This window comes from Pistacia vera, unplaced genomic scaffold (assembly GCF_008641045.1).
Source record: "Pistacia vera cultivar Batoury unplaced genomic scaffold, PisVer_v2 Contig320, whole genome shotgun sequence".
Classification (NCBI taxonomy): domain Eukaryota; kingdom Viridiplantae; phylum Streptophyta; class Magnoliopsida; order Sapindales; family Anacardiaceae; genus Pistacia; species Pistacia vera.
The window spans coordinates 2,318,469-2,341,110 of NW_022196136.1; the positions used below are offsets into that span (position 1 = coordinate 2,318,469).

Genomic DNA, 22,642 nt, shown 5'->3' on the forward strand with positions numbered 1-22,642 from the left:
TTTGCCCTTATTAAATATACAACTATCAATTAATCTGTAAGACATCGATTTAAAAGATGGAAGATTTATCATGAGCAAAAAAGCACTTTATTACTACAATTGCTGGTATTAGCCATTTCTTATACATTATTTGTACCAAAACAAAACATGATCCTAACAGCATAACATTAGAATCAGCATCAAAATCTTGAAGCATTTGAAAACCTAACTTAGGAGCAATGAATTACATCAATGAGTATCGAAAATTATGGTTCTCTCTTTAAACAAGTTGTGTCCGATGATTTGACAAAAAATTTGTATGCCAAGCTGGCACAACATATCGTTGCAGCAAAGGGGTATCCCCAGAACAATTTGGAATGATCTTTGAAAATTTCCTAACTAGCTTTATGATGATGGCATACGCCACTATGGCTGACTTCTTGATTTCCCAACAATCAATTTATGAGATTTTCTTGAACATTACAGCAAAAGTCTTCGAATGTCACTGAAGTTAGAAAGCAAAGCTGAAAGAAATGCACCTGCAGTATAATATAAACATAATATCAGAAGCAAATCTCATAAAGATCCGGTAAAGTCAAAACTTTGCTTAATAACTGATGACGGAACCTAATGATAATTGAAAACAAATAGAAAAGCAAACACAACCCTTTACTGAATCTCTAACCACCTTTGAATATAGCAACAATGACACAACCAAACTTTCAGGAGCTGCAATTCTCTAATTTGGAGACCAAAGGTTAATTACTATTCAGTATAATCCTCGATAGTCCCTTAACCTCAAAAACAGTGAAGAACTTTTCTTGATAAATATATTTAATCATATAAAAACATCTACCGCTTAACTTGAGTTTTAATGGTACCGCTATACCAGTATAGCTCATGGAGCAAACCCTAATGTTGTCTACTTGGTCTTGGCATGACAATGACTGCAAATGGAGTTACATCCAACATTTTAAAGAACCTTCCCCTTGGAAAAAAATAAAAAATTACACAAGTACTCACCTGCAACTTTTCCCTCAAAAACACGATGATCAGCAGATAGTGTTAAGTTCATCTTTGTGACAACTGCAGGCTTCTGAGTTCCTGTATCCGAAGAGGTCCATGTCATAAGTAACTCATTAAACAGCTTCAAACATTTTGAGACATAGTAGTACAAAAACAAACATCTTACCATCACTTCCAATTACTGGCTCAACAACTTTGTTTCCCCTGCCAACAGCAAGGATGCCAGCCTGAAAGACATATAAGATAATTCATTCACAAGGTAAGGGGCAATACCATAACATTATAACAACAAATATCTCTAGTGTTTTCTAATACTGATTGTACTTTCATTGGAAAAGTATAAACAAAAATGGTTGAATAGTGTTGTGGAGTGCTTGTGTCCATGAGAAACAGAGAGAAAGAGCACCTGTGGTGGATTTATAATTGCACAAAAATGGTCCACTGGAAACATACCCAGGTTTGAAATGCTGCAGACAAGAAGAGCAAGTTATAAATATTTCTTCCAACAATTATTTTAAGAAAAAAGCAATTAGGAGACAACTATATTGGCAACAGCAGATTATTTGATTCGACTGAAATTTGGAACAGGTATAGTGCGTAAAAAACATCTTAATTAATGAATGTTGAGTCCCTGTAAGAAATGGAAGGAAAATACACTCTGTCAATCACAAGATCAAACAGCCATCTTACTGAGCTTTACCTCTTCCATGGTATTCCATTAAACCACCAGAAAAATTGCCAATGAGATTACCATTAAAACCCTTGCATTGGTCCCTCATTCCAGAATACATTGGCAATGAACACAAAAACTCCCCTCAGTTCCTTGATATTAGGTGGTTTACTCAAAAAGCCAAGATCAGCTCCTTGAAACTGATCCGAGTTTCAAAAGGCTCAAAAGGAAATAATTATATAGCGAGGTTCTTTATGGTTTGTTGGTGGTGTTAAATAAGAACTCCCTTACGGCACAGCTTCTTGTACATAGAAAAACACAGACATAAAACCTAAATACGTATTTGCATATATACACACCTAAAAGTGCCTCCTTGAAATTCGTTTGGCGCAAGCTTCCCTGCCCTTGCCTTTGAAGCTAGTTCCTTGACCTGAAAGTCAAGCGACCCAGAAAAAGTAAATAATTATAGAAATAAATAATAGAGGAGGAAGCTGTAAAAAAAAAATAACTGATCAACCCAAATCTCTTACTTCCTAAATTTGACAATAAAACTTCTGACTTATTGCATATTTCATGTTAATCAAGTTTAACATGAAATCGATATATGTTTCTTAAGAGCAGCAGGTATTTTCTTTATCCCTCTTTCTAAAAGTAGCAAAGATGAGTAACTAAGCCATGAAGATTCTATCATAGTACATCCCCAACAAGGTCATCAAACTGAAACAGAGAGAAGTTGAAATATACCTCCGATGAGATTGCAGAAATGGTTTTTTGATCTGCATTCCTTATGATGGGAGTCATTAGTCCCTGAAACAAAATAAAATACAATGAACTTTGGATGCTGCAAATCCCTTTAAGAAAAAAAAAAATGAATTTTGCAGCATACCTTCTCTGTAGCAACTGCTATTGATATATCAACAGCATCGCATAAAACAATTTCTCCTATTTCGACATCCCAGTAAGCTGCCACATATTGACAACCAAATTTTGGCATAAAAAATATAAATAGAGAGGCTGGATATCATATACACAGTCAAGATAATTTCAATCCCCAAAGGCTTTTACTTCTCCAGATTAATATTGATACTTGTTAAAGGAACTATAATGACAATTTCTGTTGCCGATACCAGCCTAACTTTCATTGGTTTAAACACACAGGTTAGTCTCAACTTCCATAGCATAGCAAAACAAATGCCAATATGATATAACATAATATATCTATCGGAACAGTAATAAACAGGTTTTACCCAGGACACTTCTGAGATTATTTTAAAAAGCGTCTCCTAGTGCAGCACCACAACTTCATCTATCTTAACAAAATCGGAAAATAATTATCTTATATTGTGTAAACTTTCACTTTGCCTGACATCCTAGTTCTTACATCCAGATATATTTCTGAGTAATCCTTTGGAACATGGTATAAACAATATATATCTTACCATTAGCTTCAGCTACATTTTTCAGAGCCACAGCAACAGCTTTAATGACTATGTCATTTACTGAAACTTTAATGTCATGTTTTTCTGTAAATTGAGGAAGAAAAGGATCAGCAGACTGCCGAATCTCAAGTGCCCAACAAACACAATAATACAAATATTCCATACCTTGAAGCTCTTTTCTGAAGGAAAGAAGAGGATCCAGTACGACATCTGAAAGACACCATCACATTCTTTAGATCAAAGATTCAATAAAAGCAAGAAAATGCAGACTATGCAATAGTGTTCAGAACCTGAAGATAAATATAAATGTGGTGTATTTTGTTTTGATTCCAGCAACCTTCTTGCTATAACCTGCAGAAGAATCACTAATGGAGTTAAAACTCTGATTAGTGATTATAAGTATGACCAACCAAATCCTATGGTTGAGTGTGTACTGATACCATCCAGTTTGCACTTTTATTTAATAGAAAATAATTTACAAATAATAACATTATGGATATCACTCGCCAATATCAGAATAAAGAGCTTTATTACTAATGTCACCAAGTGATGGGCACAACCAACACATAATATGTTAAAAAGAATTCATAACTGCGCTTCAACTCCAATTTGATCCAAAATAGTAAGATTCAACCTCCTCCAGATAAAGAAAAAGAATGTAAATAAAAGGGCTTGATATATGAGTACAACATTTTAACTATTCTCTTCAAACAACATGCAGATAAATTTGATAAATAACTGATGATGCAAACCTATAGAGTGACAACAAATGGTTCGGTTTTCAAATCTTATATAGTAGTTCTAAACAATACTAGTGTTCTCTCAAACTCAATATCTGATTTGGAAACACACAACAATAAGGTGCATCTGCAATGCCTTTTAAAAGACCTAAACCCAACAGGCAACCCTGAAACTTTCAAGTTTCTCAAACACCTTAAATTACATAAACGTTCTATATTTTACTGTAGGTTTTAAATGATAGCTTAAAATTCAGCAATATACCATGTCCTACAGTTTGGGCATAAGATAGTTCCTGTACTTATTAAGGCATAAAAATTTCTGCAATTTTTTATGTGCAGCTTCCTTGATTTGATTTTTCTTTCTTGATAGAAAGTAATGATTGTAACTGTTAGATAAGAATTAAGGCAGGTTCTCTCCTACAAAGTCTACCTTGCGAATTTGAGTATTGGGCAAATCTTCAAAAGAATCTGATTGCTGTAAGCGAGGTTTTGGACTAGGAGATGCTACAGCTGAAGTTTGTGGGCGGATTTGAGGTGATGGAGATGCCTTCTCTGCAGGTGAAGAACTTTTTGAAGAAACCTTTCCTGACTTAATTGCAGCCAAAACATCCACTTTGAGTAGAGTGCCATGAGGACCTGATGCCTTCAATGATGATGTATCCAATCCAAATTCTGAAATTAGCAACTTAGCTGATGGACTGATCTTTGTAAAACTGCCTTTCTGCACTCCAACTTCATCTTTAGGATCATGGCGGGTTGGCTTTTCCTTTTTGACCCCTGAACCACCAGTAAAAGAATTCTTCACAGTTTCAATATCATCAGGATCTTCAACCTGGCAGAACAGTGAACATTAGTTTTCCCATATGTGTCAAACAACAATGGTAATGGAAATCTAGACAAGTACAAAGTTTAACATTCTTATAATTAAAATCTACTTATGGTAAGGGGACAAACTGCATGTTCTAAATTCATGGCAAGGAAAGCATAATTATAATTTTTTCTATGAAAACAACGAATTAATGTCATAGTTGTAAGAAAATTCACAAAAAGATAACAAGTTATCCACAAAAAAAAGGAAACTCCTGAAGTTTACATGACTTTATAATTAAGATCTTAACAGCTCAAAAACAATCAAGTGCCCCAAGTATAATTACTTACTGTTACAGCAATAGGTTGTCCCACAGCTACATCCTTTGAACCTTCAGGTGCTAGTATCTTCGCCAAGTACCTGCACCAAACAATTTCAATCAAATAATATCGGCGGAAGGATCATCCACAGCCTAGACATCTATAATCAGTTAAAAACTCATTCATTTAAGTGTCAAAGTTATTTTATAAAAAATAACCTAGGAGCTGATTCATTTAAGCTCCCAATAGACATGCTTAGAAGGATATACCCTTTAAACTTGTTTCTCAAAGTAAAGAAAAAAAAATAGTAAGACATGCTACCCCTCTTCAAGACTCTCAAATTCAAGGGTTGCTTTGTCTGTCTCTATCTCACATATCACATCTCCCACTTCTATCTGTCAAACCAAGAATAGGGCACAAGAACAAAGCAACTGAGCTGATTAATAAGTATTCACTCAACTAGATGGAGGAAGTATTCTACATGTTCAATAACTTAACAAAACTAACCTTATCTCCTTCGTTCTTTCTCCACTTTGCGATGTTACCCTGGTTCTGCACAAGAAATGTTTAAAAAATTTAAGCTTCTGTAAAAACTAAAGTAAATAGAGAAAAATTACCAAAGTAGAGCCAACATGTGACAAATCTTAATTCAAACCTCCTTACCATTGTTGGGGATAGCGCTGGCATTCCAAGAACAATATGTGGGGGAAGTTCTGCTGTGTTGATGTTAGCAGAACTAGTTTCCTGTACAGTTTCTTCTTGTTTGATATCCTGTTGAGTTGGTTTAACCTCTGATCCACCACCAACTGTGGAAGGGATATTTTGGATATCATCCAGTTCCTCAACCTTTGTGAATCCAACAGAATGAGTATTAACACTCTGGTACAATGGTTAATCCTTTTATGGAAATTAAGAACAACTCACAAAAAGCAGTTCCACATATCAAAAGGTGTTGGCAATAGCATGAACAATAACAGATATTTGATAAATATCCTAAGAGGATTAAACTCCAATACAAATGACTCAAAAAGGTTAAGAGAGTATGTGATGTAGCAAAGTGGAAAAAGAAAGTGAAAATAAATACACACACACATTTGAATAGATAGATACACATATATACTACGTATGATTAGACATATAATCATGTAAGTGTGTGTGTGTGTATGTATACCATTTAGAATTGATTTCTGATCAATATACCATAATTCTTTGCATAAATTTCTATAGAAGAGTAAAAAGAAATAAATCTTTGGGGAATATCACTGTTTTACCGTTATTGCAATGGGTTGTCCAACAGGCACATCCTTTGAACCTTCAGGAACTAGAATCTTAGCCAAATACCTGTAGGAAACACTCTGATGAATCAGGGCCAGGAAATTAAAGTCTTCAGTTAAAACTAATAACAGAAACTCAATTCTGTACAGGAAAAGAAATGGAGGAAAATATCTTCAAGCGGGGGGTGTGGGGTGTTGGGAGGAAAATACAGCATATAAGGAGAAAAGGATTCAAAATTCAAAATTAAGATTATAAGAGCACTCTCATTCCTAAATACCCTGCAAAAAACTGAAGTAAAGTGTGGTATCAAAAAAATGTGCCACTCCAATGACTGATGTAGATCAAGCAATGACTAATAACATAACAGCCATCAATTTGAAAAAAGACAATGTGATGAATAGAATTACCCCTCTTCAAGACTTTCAAACTCAACTGTTGCTTTGTCTGTCTCTATTTCGCATAGAATATCGCCAACTTCTATCTGTCAGATTGAATTAATAGAAACCAACAAACTGTTTTGAGTCTGTACTTTAAATCATATAAAAGATGGCACACAGACTTTAAAAATTTATTTTATCAACTTATAAATCACCTTATCACCTTCTTTCTTCATCCATTTTGCAATGTTACCTTGACTCTGCACAAGAGCAACAAGCACACAATCTTGACTTCAGGCGGGCTGGAGAAAAATTCACCACAAGTAGGTGGAGGCAAATGATCCAAATTATAACTTTCCAACAAATCTTACCATGGTAGGGGACAAAGCTGGCATTCCAAGAACTGCATGTGAAGGAAGATCTGCCACAACAGACAGCTTATTGACAAATACGTACTGAGATAAAAGTGTCTTTATAACAAAAAAATAACTTAGTTCCATCTCTTTTCCATTTCCATTAAAGAGTTCTTATGTCTTTCCAAGCCCCTTTAAGACCCCGAAAAATTGACAAAAAGATTAACTACTTCATTTATGAATTTCATAGTAATAGAAATACATGTCCTACAGAAACAGAATTTTTAACTTGCTATCCTCTTGCCTAGCAGGCAAAGATTTGCCTCTGTGGAAAAGATGATTCATTCAGATCAAGATGAAAGTCCCAACTACATTGCATTGCCAGAATCCATGTTGTATCTTTGAAAGAGGCCAAGAAATTATATACATGATTCCAGTTGAAGTTTTGACATAATACTACAAGGAAGTTTTGAGAAAATGGGAAACTGGATCTTTAAATAACTCAGTGTGCTTAAAAATTGCTTAACAGTCTGTAACAACATCCCAACCTGAAGCAACATCCTGAATATCAATAACACCTAACATTTAATATTTTCTCCAGAAGGGGGACGGGTGTAGACTATAATAACCGTTAATGCAATATCTTTAATAGAGGTGAAAAGATGTTTTCACTAATTAAAATTTATCAAAAGTTCTACTGAAGCTATATAAAACTGTAATTGGAAGTGAATTTAATCATTCACTGCTGATCAATGTATCCTAAGTATTAGGAGAATACACAGATATGGAAAGCGTAAGCCAGTAGCATGTTTGATGGACAAAGGTGTAGAATGGCTCAGGCCCCGCTACTAATATCAAGTCTGGCACCAAAATCCAAGCTGCACAACCCTAAGCAATATTACTAATATTGGAACTTGATAACAACTAGCATATATGATACGGTAATTTCCAGTTCTAACATCCTTTCTCTACATGGATGTGTTAAAGACATGCAACTTGTTCTAACAGTAGATAAGTATGTTTCTTACAACCCCGGTATATTATACAAGACTTTACAGGCTTTGTATGCTCTGAGGAAACTGCAGTAAAATTATGTAGCTCCTTTAATCCGCAACTATAAAATCGTTAGGGATACATGTTATTGTAGGGAAAAACTGCACATGACACAACCATGATGATGTATACCTGAAGATGAAAAATTTCGTACACCAATTTGCATCTGCAAAATGACAAAACACATCAGAATACAGTCTTAATCCAAAGTAATTCTGTGTATTACAATTTAATAATTTAAATGCTAACCTTGAGCTTCAAAGAGCTATCACATACTCCATTGACCAAAGCTAAGGATGTGGGCCTGGTGAGTATAAAAGCAAAAAGTTAAATTAACCAAGTAAGAATTGCAAGCTGGTTCGCCAGATGAAGCATATAAACCAATCCAAGTCAATTTTGTGGATGTCCTTCATTAATGACATTATCTGGTTCCCATCTGATCCAACTTAAACTTCAACTAAAGTTATATGGGTTAATGATGTTAAGTAACATAAGAAACGGAAAGCCAATAGATGTATACCTTAACAAAATGCCATTTATGTCCACCGAAGAGTTTTGTCCACTGGAAGTGCTGCATCATAAAGTTGACAAAAAGCCAGAGAACAAGGGAAATGAGTTGGCAAATCACATGCATGGAAACATCAGCTCTGTTGAAAGTAAAGTAAAATGCTTGGAGATACCAAGACCACCTAATCAAATGCATCTACCTGATTAATCTCATTACCCAGAAAAAAATAACCTAGGCACCTAGATGCTCATCTAGTCAAGAATTCGACATCACGTAGTAAAGTAATTACAGAGTATCGATCATCTATCTTCATGCAACATAGGCAGCCAGAATAGTTAAAAGTTATAAAAGATAGCAGCAAGTGCCACAACCACATCTGAAAATTCTTTCACTTATCTTGAGCCATTGAAACCCCCTCATAATACTGCAACATGCCCAGCCACAATGTTCAGGGTTGTATGGTTTACATAAATTTATAGAAGAAACAATTTCAAGTTGTTAGGAACAATTACATTCACAAAATTTTTCAATCTGCATCATTAAACTTGAGCTGTCGAAATGAACTCAATATAGCAAGCTCAATAATAAACTTAATTCTCCATTGCTTCCTATACTCAAAACTAGTAAAATCCGTTCAGTAAAATTTTTCAAACTCTTCAAAAAAATTTAAAAAATAAAAGCATATTCAATTTTTAGCTTCCTAACATAAAACTGGTTTGAACAAATACAACAATCTAACTAAACATCGTGCAACAAAAAATGTTTATTTGCTTTATTTAAAATTTAAAAAATTAGTTTCCTAACACAAAGCTCGTTTACTTTTCAGCAAATATCATATTTATTAGCAAAATCAAAATCAACACATAAATGTCATCATCAGAATTGAATCAATCTCGCAAAGCCATTCAGAACTTAAAATTCACAATTCACTTGAAATTGACAAAACAAAAAAGAAAAAAACCAGATGATTAACTACCGAGAAAGAGACGTGGCGGAGGAGACGGAGGACAGACGGCGAGCTCTGAAAAGCAGCGACGGAGCTCTGGCGAGCACTGGATGTCGAAGCCGTGAAAGCGCCATGTCTGTGACGCCGACAGTGAGTTCCGATCAAAAGATCTTGATTATTTCTTATTATTAGTACTATGATTCAACAACCAAAAATATTAGTTACGGCTTTACATTTTCTTTAGTATAATAATAAATTATTAATTTTTTCATTACTCGTTTTATATTGTTGGTTGTTTCGTCGTGGAGGGGGGCGCTGACCAAAATTTTACCGGAACAAGCGGGTAAACGAGTCGGGTTGTTTGTAAGGACTAAGGAGTAAATTACTTTAAGAGTTTGCCTATATTATGAGGTAATTGTTACAAGCATGAAATTTTTGTGATATAAAAGATCATATATTTATTGTTTAAGTGTGTTATCTTATGATATATTGATGTATAATTGATGACTTGAAGGGGGCTTCTGGTTGAGGGTTATATGAGATTACTGATGTTATATCATCTTCTATTACTTGATTATCACATTTGGTTATTGAGTAATATAAGATTCTGGTAATCTCCCAATACCAATAGAGAGTGTTTGAATCATATAATGATTTATTATAGAGGGATATTATATTAACGGAAAGAAAAATCATCTTGAAGATTATTGGGAATGTTTAGAAAATATGTTTTGTTGGTTCCAATAAATTGGTGAATAATATGTTTGGTTGGAAGGATAAATAGGTAGGTATGTTATATAGATTACTAAATTGCCCTCCTTTTTATAATAGTATTTTTTGAATCATTTCTTTTAACCCCTTACATTTGAAATTTTGCTAAAACACCACAGCCATATAAAACTTTAATTTGTAGCAAAATCACCCCACCCACCCCAAGCCATTGTTGGCAGCCAGCCACCACTGTTGACTGCCATGGACAGTCGACAGAATGGCGCACGACTGACCATATATGGCCGGCCGTGCGCCGACAAAGCCGAAAATGGCCATGGATCACAATTCCATGGCCGGANGAGATGTTGCGATTTATTAACTTCTTTTTATAGTCAATATTTAAATATTATCCTCCATCCTGGGGAACTTTTTCCATTTTCAGCTCAAAGTCTATTGAAATGAAAGTGAGTTATGTAGGTGGCGAAATGGGAACTCTTTATTATGTGATGTTTGGAGTATGAATGTGTGATAGTTGTGCCCATTGCTGATAGTTCACTAATGTCTTTGATTCTTAACAACATTGCAGATCTTCCCCAGTCTGGGATGTCTTCACGTCATGAGAGGCATAGTTATTTATCACGAGATGATGATCGTGGTGAGCATCGGTCTGTAAAGGATACAAGAACTATTGGATCGGCATATGATCGATATCTCCAGAGTGCGGTATCTTCTTCAACCTTGAAATTGCATGTGTTTCACTGCCTTGGCATATACATGTTTTTTGTTTGCTAAAATGATCAATGTAATTGATTTTGAAGCAATATCTTTCTTTTCCTTCTGGAGAAGCCAGTGCATTAGGAGGAGCTAGGTCAGGAAGGGGTGTTAGTGGTGGAATGGCTGGTATTCCAGTTGCTGATGGTGTGAGCGGTCGTCCTGGAATCATTGGTCGAGATATGGTGTCAAACGGTCCTAGTAGGGATTTAGATGATCGTCTCCCAGTGGAGACCATGGCTAGGCCAGGCCGTGAAACATTACCTCTGCCTCCTGATGCTTCCAACACTCTGTATGTTGAGGGACTTCCTCCAGACACCACAAGGAGAGAAGTAGCTCGTATCCTTTTTGATACATTAGCACTGAGAAATGACAGTGATCTTTGTTTTTCTTGTTTCATGCTATTCTACAAATATTGTTCATGATTAGTTGTTTTTATTCCTTTACCTCACTGTTCAGATATTTTTCGACCTTTTGTGGGATATAAAGAAGTGAGACTTGTGAGCAAAGAATCCAAACAGGTAAGTGGACAGTATCCTATTGCGAATTCTATCAATAACGATCTTTGTAGCTCCAGAATGTTTCAGTTTATGTTCCTACCTATTAATCATTTGCTCAACTTGGTTTCCTTATCATGTTTTGCAAATAAGTTGTTGGAAGTCTGATGCTTTTTCCATACTAAAGCCATGGTTCATTAACAATGCAGCGTGGTGGAGACCCTCTTATTCTTTGTTTTGTTGATTTTGCAAGTCCAGCCTGTGCAGCCACTGCTATGAGTGCCTTGCAAGGTGATTATTCATTCTTCTCATGAATCTTGACAGTTATCCGTGCTACTCAAATTCAGACATNCCGTGCGCCGACAAAGCCGAAAATGGCCATGGATCACAATTCCATGGCCGGAAAATGGACAGATCTTTATGGCCATTTCACGGCTAAAGATCTAGCCATTTCATGACTAGATATGTGGTAGTTTCACGGCCATATCTTTGGCCATGAAACAGCCTAGAAACGCTAGATTTGGCCGTTTCCAGCCATTTATTTGTGATTCATGGCCGGAAAAGGCCTTACCGGAGCACAACCGGACAGATCCTGCCGGTTGTGCACCATTACAACGACTGATGCCAGCGGCTGGCGGTAGTTAGTCCTGCTAGCAGTGGTCTTGGGTGACTGAGGGTATTTTGTTAACTTTTAAACTTTTTTGTGGCCAAGTGTTTTAGCTAATTTCTCAAATGTAAGGGGTTGGGTAATTGTTATTTGGTACACATTTGAGGGCAATTGTGTCCGAAATGGTTTTTTATTTAAGGGCAAAATAGATAGAAAAATTAGATTACCCTGGTTATGTTTTAATCCCAAGGGTGGGGGAGGGTATCACATTACCCCCTACATTACCAATAGTAAATACTATTTACAATAAAAGATTCTCGTAATATTTTATCACTTGCAAACCAAACACCGAAATCTTGCAAAAATAAATGAAGATTATCGTCATTATCTTATATACCCCTAATCCAAACGCCCCCATAGTAGTTATTGTTGGTAATATTGAAGGTAATCTGAGAACTTCCATTTTCTTAGGTATTGTAAGATTATTTGGTTATCTTGTTTTTGTTACAATTTTATCCCTTATTAATAAAATTTTTGGACAATAATGCCCTTTTTTTAAAATCAATTTACATTAATCCACCATTACAATTTTATCCTCGTTTAATTAAGTTTTTGGACAATAATACTCTTATATTTAAAACAAATTGTAGACCATCACCGCCACCTACCACCACCGCCAGTAGCTAGCCAACCACCGTCGGCTGCCGTCAGAAGTCGCCGAAGAGTCGTCGAGAGTCACCAGGAGGTTCTGATAAGGTAAAAAATGGCCATATTGATGGTCGAAAACGGCCATATCAAAGTAGATCTGGCCAAAAATGGCCAAATCTATTCTGGCCAGATCCATGGCCTTTAACGGCCATATCTGGGCGAGATATGGCCATTAATGGCCATGGATCTTGTCGAAAATGTCCAGATTAGATTTGGCCAGATCTACTCCGATATAGCCGTTTTCGGCCATCAAGATGGCCATTTCCGGCCATATTGGAGCCTTTGATGATTTCTGGCGACTTTCGGTGATGGATGGCGGTGGTCGGCAGTGGCTTGGGGTGGTAGGGGTGATTTTGTTATAAATTAAAGTTCTATATAAGTTGGGGTGTTTTAACCAATATGAAATGTTGGGGGTTAAAAGAAATTATTCAAAAAATAATGATAAAAATAATATTACATTAATATTTAAAAAGAGGGAAATTTAGTAATTTAAGTAATATACCAATCAATTTATTCCGCTTAATTAAACATATTAATATAACATATCCACTAATTTATTCCAACTAACCAAACACATTTTCCTAAAGATTCCCAGTAATCTTCAAAGTAATCTAACTTTCCATTAATATAACATTCTCTGAACCAAACGCACCCGAAGTGTTAAGATGTTACTTATGATGATATATTATTTAAGATTAAAATTTTAAAATATTGATTGAGATATATAATATTACTTTAAAAAAAAAAAAAAAAACATGCTTTTAAGAAAATGTTTATGGATTTTATTTTTTAAATGCAGCCTTGAATATTTTTATAATGTTAAATGTGTTAGGTTGAATTGTTACATTTTTCTTAAAAAATGTTTTTATGTAATAAAGTTAGACACTTCAATTAAAGTATGATAAACATAAAATTTTATTTTACCCTAGAATTTTGTTCATATTATTTAAGAATATGATAAACATAACTTTTTCAAGGAATTATTTAAGAAAAGAAAAGGATATTAAAGATATTGTTAAAAAAACGAAAGGGAATAAAGCAACAAATTAAAAATTATAAAAAAGAATATAATTCCAAAGTATTTATTGTCTTACTTGGAGACTGGCTTACATGAATAGGTTTAGCTACGTTAATAACATTTGTAAAAACCGGTCAAACTTTTTCAACTAGGAAATGGGAAAGAATTAGTTGCAGCACGTGAAAATACCTAATCACTACTATATCTCCCAAACTTTCATTGAAATAAACATTAATCTTAACCATGTACCTGACACGTAGCATGCATCATTATAAATTAGGATGAAATTTTTTTAATGAGTGCCCCATTGCTTTATGTTGAAGAGTTTCAGTCTCAGTGAACAGAAGGAAATTTGGGGAAAAGTATTGCGAAAAGTATTGCTTTACTGATTCAACTGATACCCTTCTCGTCAGAAGGAAATTTGGGGAAAAATATTGCTTTACTGATTCAACTCTGTACAAGTGCACTTATATTACATTTAGATAAATTAACTCAACTAACTAGTTAACTAACTCAGGTTGTAACTAACTCAAGTAAACAACTAACTAATTGAACTGTAAACTAAATTGATACAGTAACTGATTCTCTACCGTTATAACAACTATTTAACACCCCCTCTCAAGTTAGAGGGTGGTAGAGATCAAGAACCCCCAACTTGTGTAATAGCTTGGAATGAATGTGACCTCCGAGTGCTTTAGTCAATAAGTCAGCTGGTTGCTACACAATAGGAATATAGGCAGTTTGTATGAGACCAAGTTTGAGCTGCTCTCTGACCATATGGCAGTCAAGATCAATGTGTTTTGTCCTCTCATGAAACATGGGATTAGAAGCTATATGGTTTGCAGCCTGATTATCACAGTGTAGAGGAATAGGCAATAGTTGAGACTTTGAAACATCAAGCTCTATGAGGAGTTGTACCAGCCAAAGAAGCTCACACACAGTAGCAGACATTGCTCTGTATTCTGCCTCAGATGAGGATTTGGAAATGGTTTCTTGCCTCTTGGATTTCCAGGATATTAGAGACTTACCAACGAAAACACAGTAGCCTGTCACAGGTTTTCTGGTCATAAGACAAGATGCCCAGTCTGAGTCGCAATAGGCTGACAGAGTCATATTGTTTTTTGCTGGAAAAAATAGGCCTAATCCTGGTGATGTCTTGACATACTTAACTATCTTGAGAGCCGCCTTCAGATGTGATTCCTTAGGTTTGTGCATGAATTGACTGAAAAACTCAAGTCTGGTCGAGCCATACACAAATACAGCAACGTACCTACTAACCTTTGATATACACTTGGGTCAGGAAGTAATGGATCATTGGTTGAAGGAAACATTTCATTATATTCAACATATGTCAATTTCAAAGTGGAATCCGTTGGAATTGTGGAGGGTTTGGAACCAGATAATCCAGATTCTGAAATCAATTCTAATGCATACTTCCTTTGACACAAAATAATCCCTTTAGATGATCTAGCTACTTCAAAACCTAAGAAGTACCTAAGNGAAAACACCACCATTCGACGTGACGGCTTCTCTACGACAAAACCCAACCATTTTCAGCCGCCTTCGTCGCTCGCCGTCCATCTAAAGTTCACATGACCGTCCGACTTCTTTTGTTGATTCCGGTGAGTTCCGGCGCCGATGGAACTCCCTAGCACCACCATCAGATTCGCTAGAACTTATGCATCAAAAGCCCCATGATTCCAAATTCGATTGGCTGTCGATCATTGCTGCCGCCACCACTCACGAGTTTCTTCGCTCGACAGGGGTGTTTTAGATAGATTTCAAATCTTAAGGGAGTATTATAGGGGTGTTTTTGATGAATTTCAAACCTTCAGAGACTATAAATAATTTTACAGAATACGGTCCAACCGACCGATCCAATCGGTCAAACTGAAAACCGGACCCTTGAACAGGTCATAGTCCGGTCCGGTTTTCGAAACATTGGTTACCACCATTCGATCTATCGGCCTCCACTCTACAAAATCCCTTTCACCCTAGCTCCTGGTAACTTGCCGAATATCGGTTAAAAAAGTGAAGTGTATTTTAAATATTAACGAAATATAAATTTTTGGTGAGTAAGTGGTCATTTAAGACAAACCTTGGGTGGGAACAAATCGTTTACTCAAAAAATCCCTAAGCCAGGAGAGAGTAGTCGAATTACAACAGTGATGGGCAATCGACGTAGTGTGTCCTGTTTGTTTCTATGCTGTTTTGGGCGACTTTGACATTTAAAACATTTTTCCATTTACAGGCCCAAAGCTATCTCCTTCAGTTATGCACTGCACAAGCTTCATCATCATCATCATCATCATCATCATGACCCCACATTCAACAAGATCAAGATAAGTTCTGATATTACATTTTACCATTATTTAATCATAAAATCAATCATGTCCAACTAAGTAATATTCTCTAGCAGACAGCTGGGGAATAAACAACACTACAGTCAAAGAGAGGTTAGGGGCCGTTAATAGCCATTTCAAACATCCCCATCTGTCTCTCTCGCGCCGGGGACTTTCTACTTTATGTGATCTTTCCAGGAGAAAATGGCACTGCCGTGTGAAGTGGGTTCTCGTGGAGTCATGGCTGAGCTGACACTAAAAAGTGGTGAACGTGAAATGATGGCAAATACAGTCCACAAATGAAGCCTTTAAGTGTTTGGACACAATAATTGAGTCATTAACTTGTCAAAAAAGAGATCTACAGTCTACACCTCTTTCTATTACCACAGCTTTAGTGCTATGCTATTTAACTAGACTTAGTATATACAGATACGACAAGAAAAAGGTACGAAAATTTTAACGATATGATACAATAAATAATAAAAAATATGTTTATAAAAGTTTGGATATAGGAAAAATATGATACGAGTTTAATATGACACATTGTCAATTATACGTTTTAAAAAATTTGATAATATCAATCTTGGTTTTAACACTTTTCATGAACTACTTAGTTAAAATCAATATAGCATTTTAAATATAAAGGTACGGCAAAAAAAGGGGTACAAGAATTTTACAAGCATGATACGACAAATAGTGAAAAATACGTTTATAAAAATTCAACAAAAATTTGACAAAAATTCAAATACAAGAATAATTTCACGAATAAAACATCTAAGGCATATAATTCGTGAATAATACGGTTGGAGTGATAAAATACAGAAATTCACGAATTAAACAATTGGACGTATAATTCGCGAATTTACTAATTAGACTTCTAGATAACTTGACAATTCGCTTAAGACTCTTGGGTATATTACTCAAGAGATCATGAGTTCAAATCTCCACGACTATTAATAAGGGGTAATCACTGGAGACTTACCTGACCGTTACCTTCCTGAATCCATTAGTATGAAACATTTTCTTTTCCAAGTGAAATCCCCTAGTATATGAAAGAGTGAAAAAATGCTTTCGTTAATGTGGAATAAGAAGCCTTCGTATCTTAATGCATGTATTTAATTTATTCGAGACTATCAGAGCGGGATCCACTTTTTGGGGAATACCAGTCGATGCAATAACAAGAATATTTCTAGTGGAACATCTTTCACAATCCCTAGAGAGATAGTTCACTAATAGACCGAGAGATAAGTAATTCGACTCATTCACATCTAGACCATGAATGTTTGGAATCCATATTATGCAAGGAGACATTGCTTCCCCACCAAACCCCCCACACCCCCCGGCGGACGGATACCAAAAAACATAAAATTAGTGCTATTTATAAACAAAATCATAACAGCTTCATCTGACAAGATTCTACAACTATGCAATGAACTTATACATTTATGAAAACTATATGTGCAGGATATACAGGCAAGATAACTGCTGTAAGGTAGTACATGTGAAATAGAATTATGCTTTATTTTTGTAGGTAAAAAGACTAAACTTGCTCCCCCACACGAATAACAAAACCAAGAAAAAAACTGGAAAGTCTTGCCTCAACCGCACTTAATTACAAAAAACTTCGACCTTCTAATCAATCATCTGCAATCTGTCAGAAACGCCGATATGTTAGCTTCCCATTTGGATGATGATAACATTGGATGTTGCTATAGACGCCGCCTTCTGAAGTTTCGGGTTGTGCCTTGGTAGGTTTGAACCAGTAAACCGACACCTAACCCGATTCCCACACATATGCTGAGGCCAATGCCAACACCCACCCTCACACCTGCATTGAACCATGAGAGTTCCCCATCTTCACCTTCTAAATATTCACCATGCAAATATTCAGTCCCCCGGTAAAGGAGGTCGTAGTCTTCATTTTCTGGTTTGTGATTTGAGTACTCTGATATCTGAAAAATCATGAAGAATATGTAAAGCAGAATTCTTTGTGCATAATCAGATGCAGATTGAGCAGCAATATAAGAAAAAAAAAAAATCTCAAAATGAAAGCATAATTGATTCTTGACCAGCTGCAGTTCCCCAAGACAAATATCAAATGTATATTACAAAGAACACCAGAATCATAGATAAGTTTGTTAAATATAGCTCACCCAGAAACTCCAAAGTGAAAAAGGAAATTCACCGTAACAAGGATACTACGAAGAGCAATGGGACAAAGGACCCATAAAAAATGCAAGTGGATTTGGAGGAAGAGCTTTCTGAAGTGTTTCTTTTACCATAAATCAAATTCACACAGCGATGTCCATGATCATCGGAATGGTGGAAATGAGTCGATATGGATTCTCCATAACCATACAAGAAAATACTGCTATAATAGTTAACTCAACCTTTTAATCTCCCACACAAGGCAATCTTGTCAGGCAAAATGTGTGGTAAATGAAACAGGATTCTCTAGCAACTATAGACAACAATTCTGGGGTTAAGATCTTTCATATCTTTTCTAACAATTACCATCCGTTGATCGAATTTGGGTGTCAATTGGATATCTAAAAAGAAACTAGACAAAATGAATACACAGGATCAGTATACACATCCAGACCATATCCAAATTCTGTAACCCTTAAAACAGAAATCAGGGAGTCATTAGAGTTTTTCTTCTCTTTAAGAGGTGAGAATCAACTTTTGGATGCTTATTTAAACAAAACCAGTAGAGGCAAATGTGTAACACACATGACTTGATCAAATTTGTATATGGAACAAAATATACAGATAGCCATAGAAAAAGAGATCAATCATTCTTGCAACAAGAAAAAAGTTACAAGCCAGTAAAGCTTTTCGGTTGTACCAAGACATATATGGGTTATAAAAATGGAAAAGTAATGTATTACAAAATTGAGAGAAGACAAAAACATCCTAAGCATTTAAAACTTGAGTTTCCTTCAACTTTAAAGGTTAAACTTTGAAACTAACATGTACCTGCAAAGGAAGCGCAGATGGACCATCTTTCTCAAATTCATATGCCTCATACTCTGGTATGGAACCCAACATCCCCTTCCTTGTTTGCTTTTTTCGAGAACTAAGCTGCAAAGTCTTTGTTAAAATGATTGGAGTGCCAGAGAAGGACCCTGCAACATACACCTCAATTGCTGGTGAAGCAGAGTCTGAACCCATAAATTGTTTAGCCTTCAGGAAACCAGTGCCCGAGGTCATTTCTGATTCACAGTTCATGCTCCATCTCTGGTCATGGTTTCCAGGATCCCCAGCAAACCCATTGCTGTTACAAAATTCTAGAACCCCAGATAGCACAAGAACATCCTTATCAAAAACCTCAAACTTCACACTTCCTGTCATCCTTATACTATCAGTGCTCACAAATGTTACTTCTTCAGATCTCTTATCCAATCTATCCCTTCTAAGTAGTGTTGAAGCCCCATCAGAATAGATACTCGTTCTAACACCATTTACTTCAAGAAGGGTGTTGGGATGCAGTGGAAGATGATTTAGTGTGAGGCACTCAGGCGTCGAATCATCAATCTCACATTTGCTGATTCTAACATAGAAAACTCTTAAATCAAGCCAAGGTAGAGAGCCCTTAACACATTGCTGGTAAGGAGAGTGCTTTATAACGTGGCCATTACTAGTTGGTCCGTTACCATTAGATGTCTCATAGGAATTTTCCATTGCCCTCAAGGAAATCAATTCTCTCCAGTGAAATGCTTCCAACTTGATTAAATTGATGACTCAGAAAAAATCACACAAGCGAGAGTCATGTGAGCATAGAAACCCTGCAGCCATGTCAATAAACAGAGATCAGACCTATTCATTAACTGTAATTTGAACATTGAAATACCAACAAACAGCAGAAACTACCGATCTAGCCATACCCAGAAGGACATGCTGGGGAAAAAACTGAAAGAAACCAACTGAAACTAAATATATATATTCTGAGGGACAGAACTCCAAGTAAAAAAGGGATATGGAGAAGGGAAAGAAGAAGCAGAAGCCTCAAAAGTCTCAAGCAGAAAAAGAGAAACCATACATAAATTCCGTAGGAATTCAAATAAGAAACAAATAGCGATCATCTAAGCAAAGGAAAGAACCAAATACCAAACCAGAAGAAGAAACAGGAGATAAAGTAGGAATAAGAAGATGGGAAAATACTGGAAAAAAAATCCAAAGTGTTCAAGCCCAAGAAATATTCAGTTAAAAGAAAAAATGGGGATATCCAAAGCAGAGAAAAATGGTCACTGTCCAAACAAGAAACAACACACCCCTGCAGAAACTTAATTTAAGAAAAAAGAAAATAAAAAACAAAAACAAAATTTCGGCTATCCAAAGCTGAGCAAAATGGTCACTGTTTTCAGAAACTTAATTTACCCAACAAACAACAGCAACAAAACAATTGATGAGTTATATACTTAATTTCATACCTGCAACACCCCATCACCAAGCAAATAAATTAGCCCAAAAGGTAAAGTCTTTGCTCCAATGACCATTCACAGTAAAAATAATCCCCACCACCAACAAGATTGCCGGCAATACATGACAAATCATGCACGTCACAAACTCACAATTCACAAAAACAGACAAAACACAACTTGCGTTTGTTCACTCGTATAATTACGACTTTAACACACACAGAAACCACAATTATATTTGTTTAAATCCAATAAAAAAACTCACCACTTAAAATATCTTCGACCCCACTAATCTCTTTCTCTTCTTTCCGTCTCAACGGCCAACGCCTCTATCTTGTGGCCTCCACAAATCCTAAAAAAGAAAAATAAAGCTATATCTTTTGATTTAACAATCTTTACAGCTACACAAAATATGCACCACAGTTCCCAAATCGAAATCTAAATCAAAGAACAACCCTGATCATCAAAAGTTCGCAACCAATGGTGGGTTGTTAAATTTCTTCTTATCGTGGTTGAAACAGGAAGTCTCAACTCTCAAGATACGAGTTTTTGAATGATTATAAAAAATAATAAAAAAAAAGGAGAAAAAACACCAATAAACAAATAAGTGGGGTCAGTCCATATATGATATTTTCCTTCAGATCTTATCCGAGAAAAATCGAAGACGGCTTCACAAGCCAATGTATTGAAAATGATGTAAACACTTTATACATAAAGCTAAACACTTAAACAAGGCAGAGAGAGAGAGAGAGAGAGTCTGTTTAGAAGCAGAGATAATTCAGTACTCTATTTATAAAGCTTTTCTTTTTCAAGTGTTTGATTTGTTTAATTATTGTTATTAATTTGGTTTTTTTAATTTATTTTTTATTAACCAAAATAATCATCCTACTCCTACATAAATTCTGACTAAAAATATTTATTTCATTATATAATTTTCATAAAAAAAATATTTGGTTTATAATAAATTTAATTTAATACGCATTTCCCACTCTCATAATAGACAAATCCAAGGATTTCACGTGAAAAGCACATGCAGGCAAAAGGTATACACTACCCAATTGAAAAAACAAGCCACCATATCTATGATTATTATTATTCTAATAACTAATCATTTATCAAATTTCTAAAAGCCAATATTTAATTTTTATTTATTTATTTATTTTTTGGAAATTGAGGTATCCGACATGCGCTTCGATTATTTCTCCAGAGGGAGTTATCCTACTATAACACACCGTCAGAGTATCTCGACTATTCCTCAAAAAGAGTTATCCCACAACTGTAACAAACAACCTATAGGAGAAGTTATCCTATAACAATCTACTGTTGCGGCCCCAGGTAAAGAGTAATGTTAGATTTATAATCTAATCTCACAACTCCCGATATGACAAATCGTAATTAATTAACTCACAAAATAAGTCTCGTTTGCTCATCTAAAAGTTAATCAATGACGAGACGTGAGAAAAGATTGTAGACCTAACATTATTGTCAAGTAAATTGTTGTCGCAACCCCTAAGTAAATTATGGTCAAAGTTTACTGCCCCTTAGTTTGCCCTTTCCACTTTGACTACCTATAGGTGAGTAGTTAATCTTAATATTTTGACTCTATAATCCAAATAAAGAAAAAAAAAATATCATGAAAATGCATTTGATTAGATATTTAAAACTATTTTTTTTCCTAAATATTTGGATATAGCTTGATTTGGCTTAAAAATTAGGAAAAAAAAAGAACACATACCTAATTTGTCGCCTTTGACTATAATTCAATATCATACTTTATTGTACTGATACGACGTTGTATTGTAGCAAAACTTATACCTAATTATAGCAGTGATAGTCTTTGATACGACATAATACAAACAACAGAAGACTTGGGTTAGTTAATTTGGGGTTAAATCACAATCGGGTTACCCCACATGTTTTCACTTGAAAATTTTCAGTTTTACTTCTATTTTCATCTTCTTTGCAACAGGCTTTGGCAGCTCAAACAAAAAGAAAACTAAGAGACCCACAATGTGTCAAGAGACTGTCAACTTTGGCAATAATCTATTCACTCATGAATTGATTCTGGTCATT

The 22,642-nt window shown here is 35.4% G+C and overlaps 3 protein-coding genes across 5 annotated transcripts; 1 reads left to right on the forward strand and 2 right to left on the reverse strand.

Annotated features, from left to right (window-relative positions):
• Window positions 1–234: 234 nt before the first annotated feature.
• On the reverse strand, window positions 235–9,679 carry LOC116136980 (dihydrolipoyllysine-residue acetyltransferase component 1 of pyruvate dehydrogenase complex, mitochondrial). Its single transcript, XM_031422666.1, has 23 exons — window positions 9,525–9,679; window positions 8,561–8,611; window positions 8,290–8,344; window positions 8,173–8,206; window positions 7,006–7,055; window positions 6,850–6,894; window positions 6,665–6,738; window positions 6,254–6,323; window positions 5,646–5,828; window positions 5,490–5,534; window positions 5,304–5,377; window positions 5,013–5,082; window positions 4,285–4,686; window positions 3,405–3,465; window positions 3,280–3,324; window positions 3,115–3,198; window positions 2,562–2,638; window positions 2,420–2,482; window positions 2,035–2,105; window positions 1,412–1,472; window positions 1,172–1,232; window positions 1,003–1,083; window positions 235–518 (listed from the first exon to the last, which is right to left on the reverse strand). The coding sequence occupies exons 1-23, from the start codon at window positions 9,626–9,628 to the stop codon at window positions 460–462; spliced, it is 1,920 nt and encodes a 639-aa protein (XP_031278526.1). The 5' UTR covers window positions 9,629–9,679; the 3' UTR covers window positions 235–459.
• A 1,059-nt stretch (window positions 9,680–10,738) lies between these two features.
• On the forward strand, window positions 10,739–11,787 carry LOC116137121 (RNA-binding protein 2-like). The gene is made up of 4 exons (XM_031422810.1): window positions 10,739–10,928; window positions 11,024–11,315; window positions 11,436–11,497; window positions 11,683–11,787. The coding sequence occupies exons 1-4, from the start codon at window positions 10,764–10,766 to the stop codon at window positions 11,785–11,787; spliced, it is 624 nt and encodes a 207-aa protein (XP_031278670.1). The 5' UTR covers window positions 10,739–10,763.
• A 5,710-nt stretch (window positions 11,788–17,497) lies between these two features.
• On the reverse strand, window positions 17,498–21,151 carry LOC116137014 (uncharacterized protein At1g01500-like). Of its 3 annotated transcripts, none has more exons than XM_031422696.1 (3): window positions 20,835–21,151; window positions 19,128–19,936; window positions 17,498–18,100 (listed from the first exon to the last, which is right to left on the reverse strand). In XM_031422696.1, exons 2-3 carry the CDS (start codon window positions 19,830–19,832, stop codon window positions 17,858–17,860), a joined length of 948 nt encoding a protein of 315 aa, XP_031278556.1. In that variant the 5' UTR covers window positions 19,833–19,936; window positions 20,835–21,151; the 3' UTR covers window positions 17,498–17,857. The 3 variants fall into 3 exon arrangements, with proteins under 3 accessions (XP_031278556.1, XP_031278557.1, XP_031278555.1); XM_031422697.1 differs by lacking the exon at window positions 20,835–21,151 and adding an exon at window positions 20,582–20,727; XM_031422695.1 differs by lacking the exon at window positions 20,835–21,151 and adding an exon at window positions 20,036–20,556.
• Window positions 21,152–22,642: the final 1,491 nt, after the last annotated feature.

What these genes read in the sequence shown, in the direction of transcription:
- LOC116137121 (XM_031422810.1), top strand. Translation starts at nt 10,764, where the DNA reads ATGTCTTTGATTCTTAACAACATTGCAGATCTTCCCCAGTCTGGGATG. An exon ending in CACAAGGAGAGAAGTAGCTC is followed by an intron (nt 11,316 to 11,435) that starts GTATCCTTTTTG and finishes CTCACTGTTCAG; the next exon opens with ATATTTTTCGACCTTTTGTG. An exon ending in TGAGCAAAGAATCCAAACAG is followed by an intron (nt 11,498 to 11,682) that starts GTAAGTGGACAG and finishes TTAACAATGCAG; the next exon opens with CGTGGTGGAGACCCTCTTAT.
- LOC116136980 (XM_031422666.1), bottom strand. Translation starts at nt 9,628, where the DNA reads ATGGCGCTTTCACGGCTTCGACATCCAGTGCTCGCCAGAGCTCCGTCG. An exon ending in CAGCTTTGTCCCCTACCATG is followed by an intron (nt 6,895 to 7,005) that starts GTAAGATTTGTT and finishes GCTCTTGTGCAG; the next exon opens with AGTCAAGGTAACATTGCAAA. An exon ending in TGAAGAAAGAAGGTGATAAG is followed by an intron (nt 6,739 to 6,849) that starts GTGATTTATAAG and finishes TCAATCTGACAG; the next exon opens with ATAGAAGTTGGCGATATTCT.
- LOC116137014 (XM_031422696.1), bottom strand. Translation starts at nt 19,832, where the DNA reads ATGGAAAATTCCTATGAGACATCTAATGGTAACGGACCAACTAGTAAT. An exon ending in CATCTGCGCTTCCTTTGCAG is followed by an intron (nt 18,101 to 19,127) that starts GTACATGTTAGT and finishes ATGATTTTTCAG; the next exon opens with ATATCAGAGTACTCAAATCA.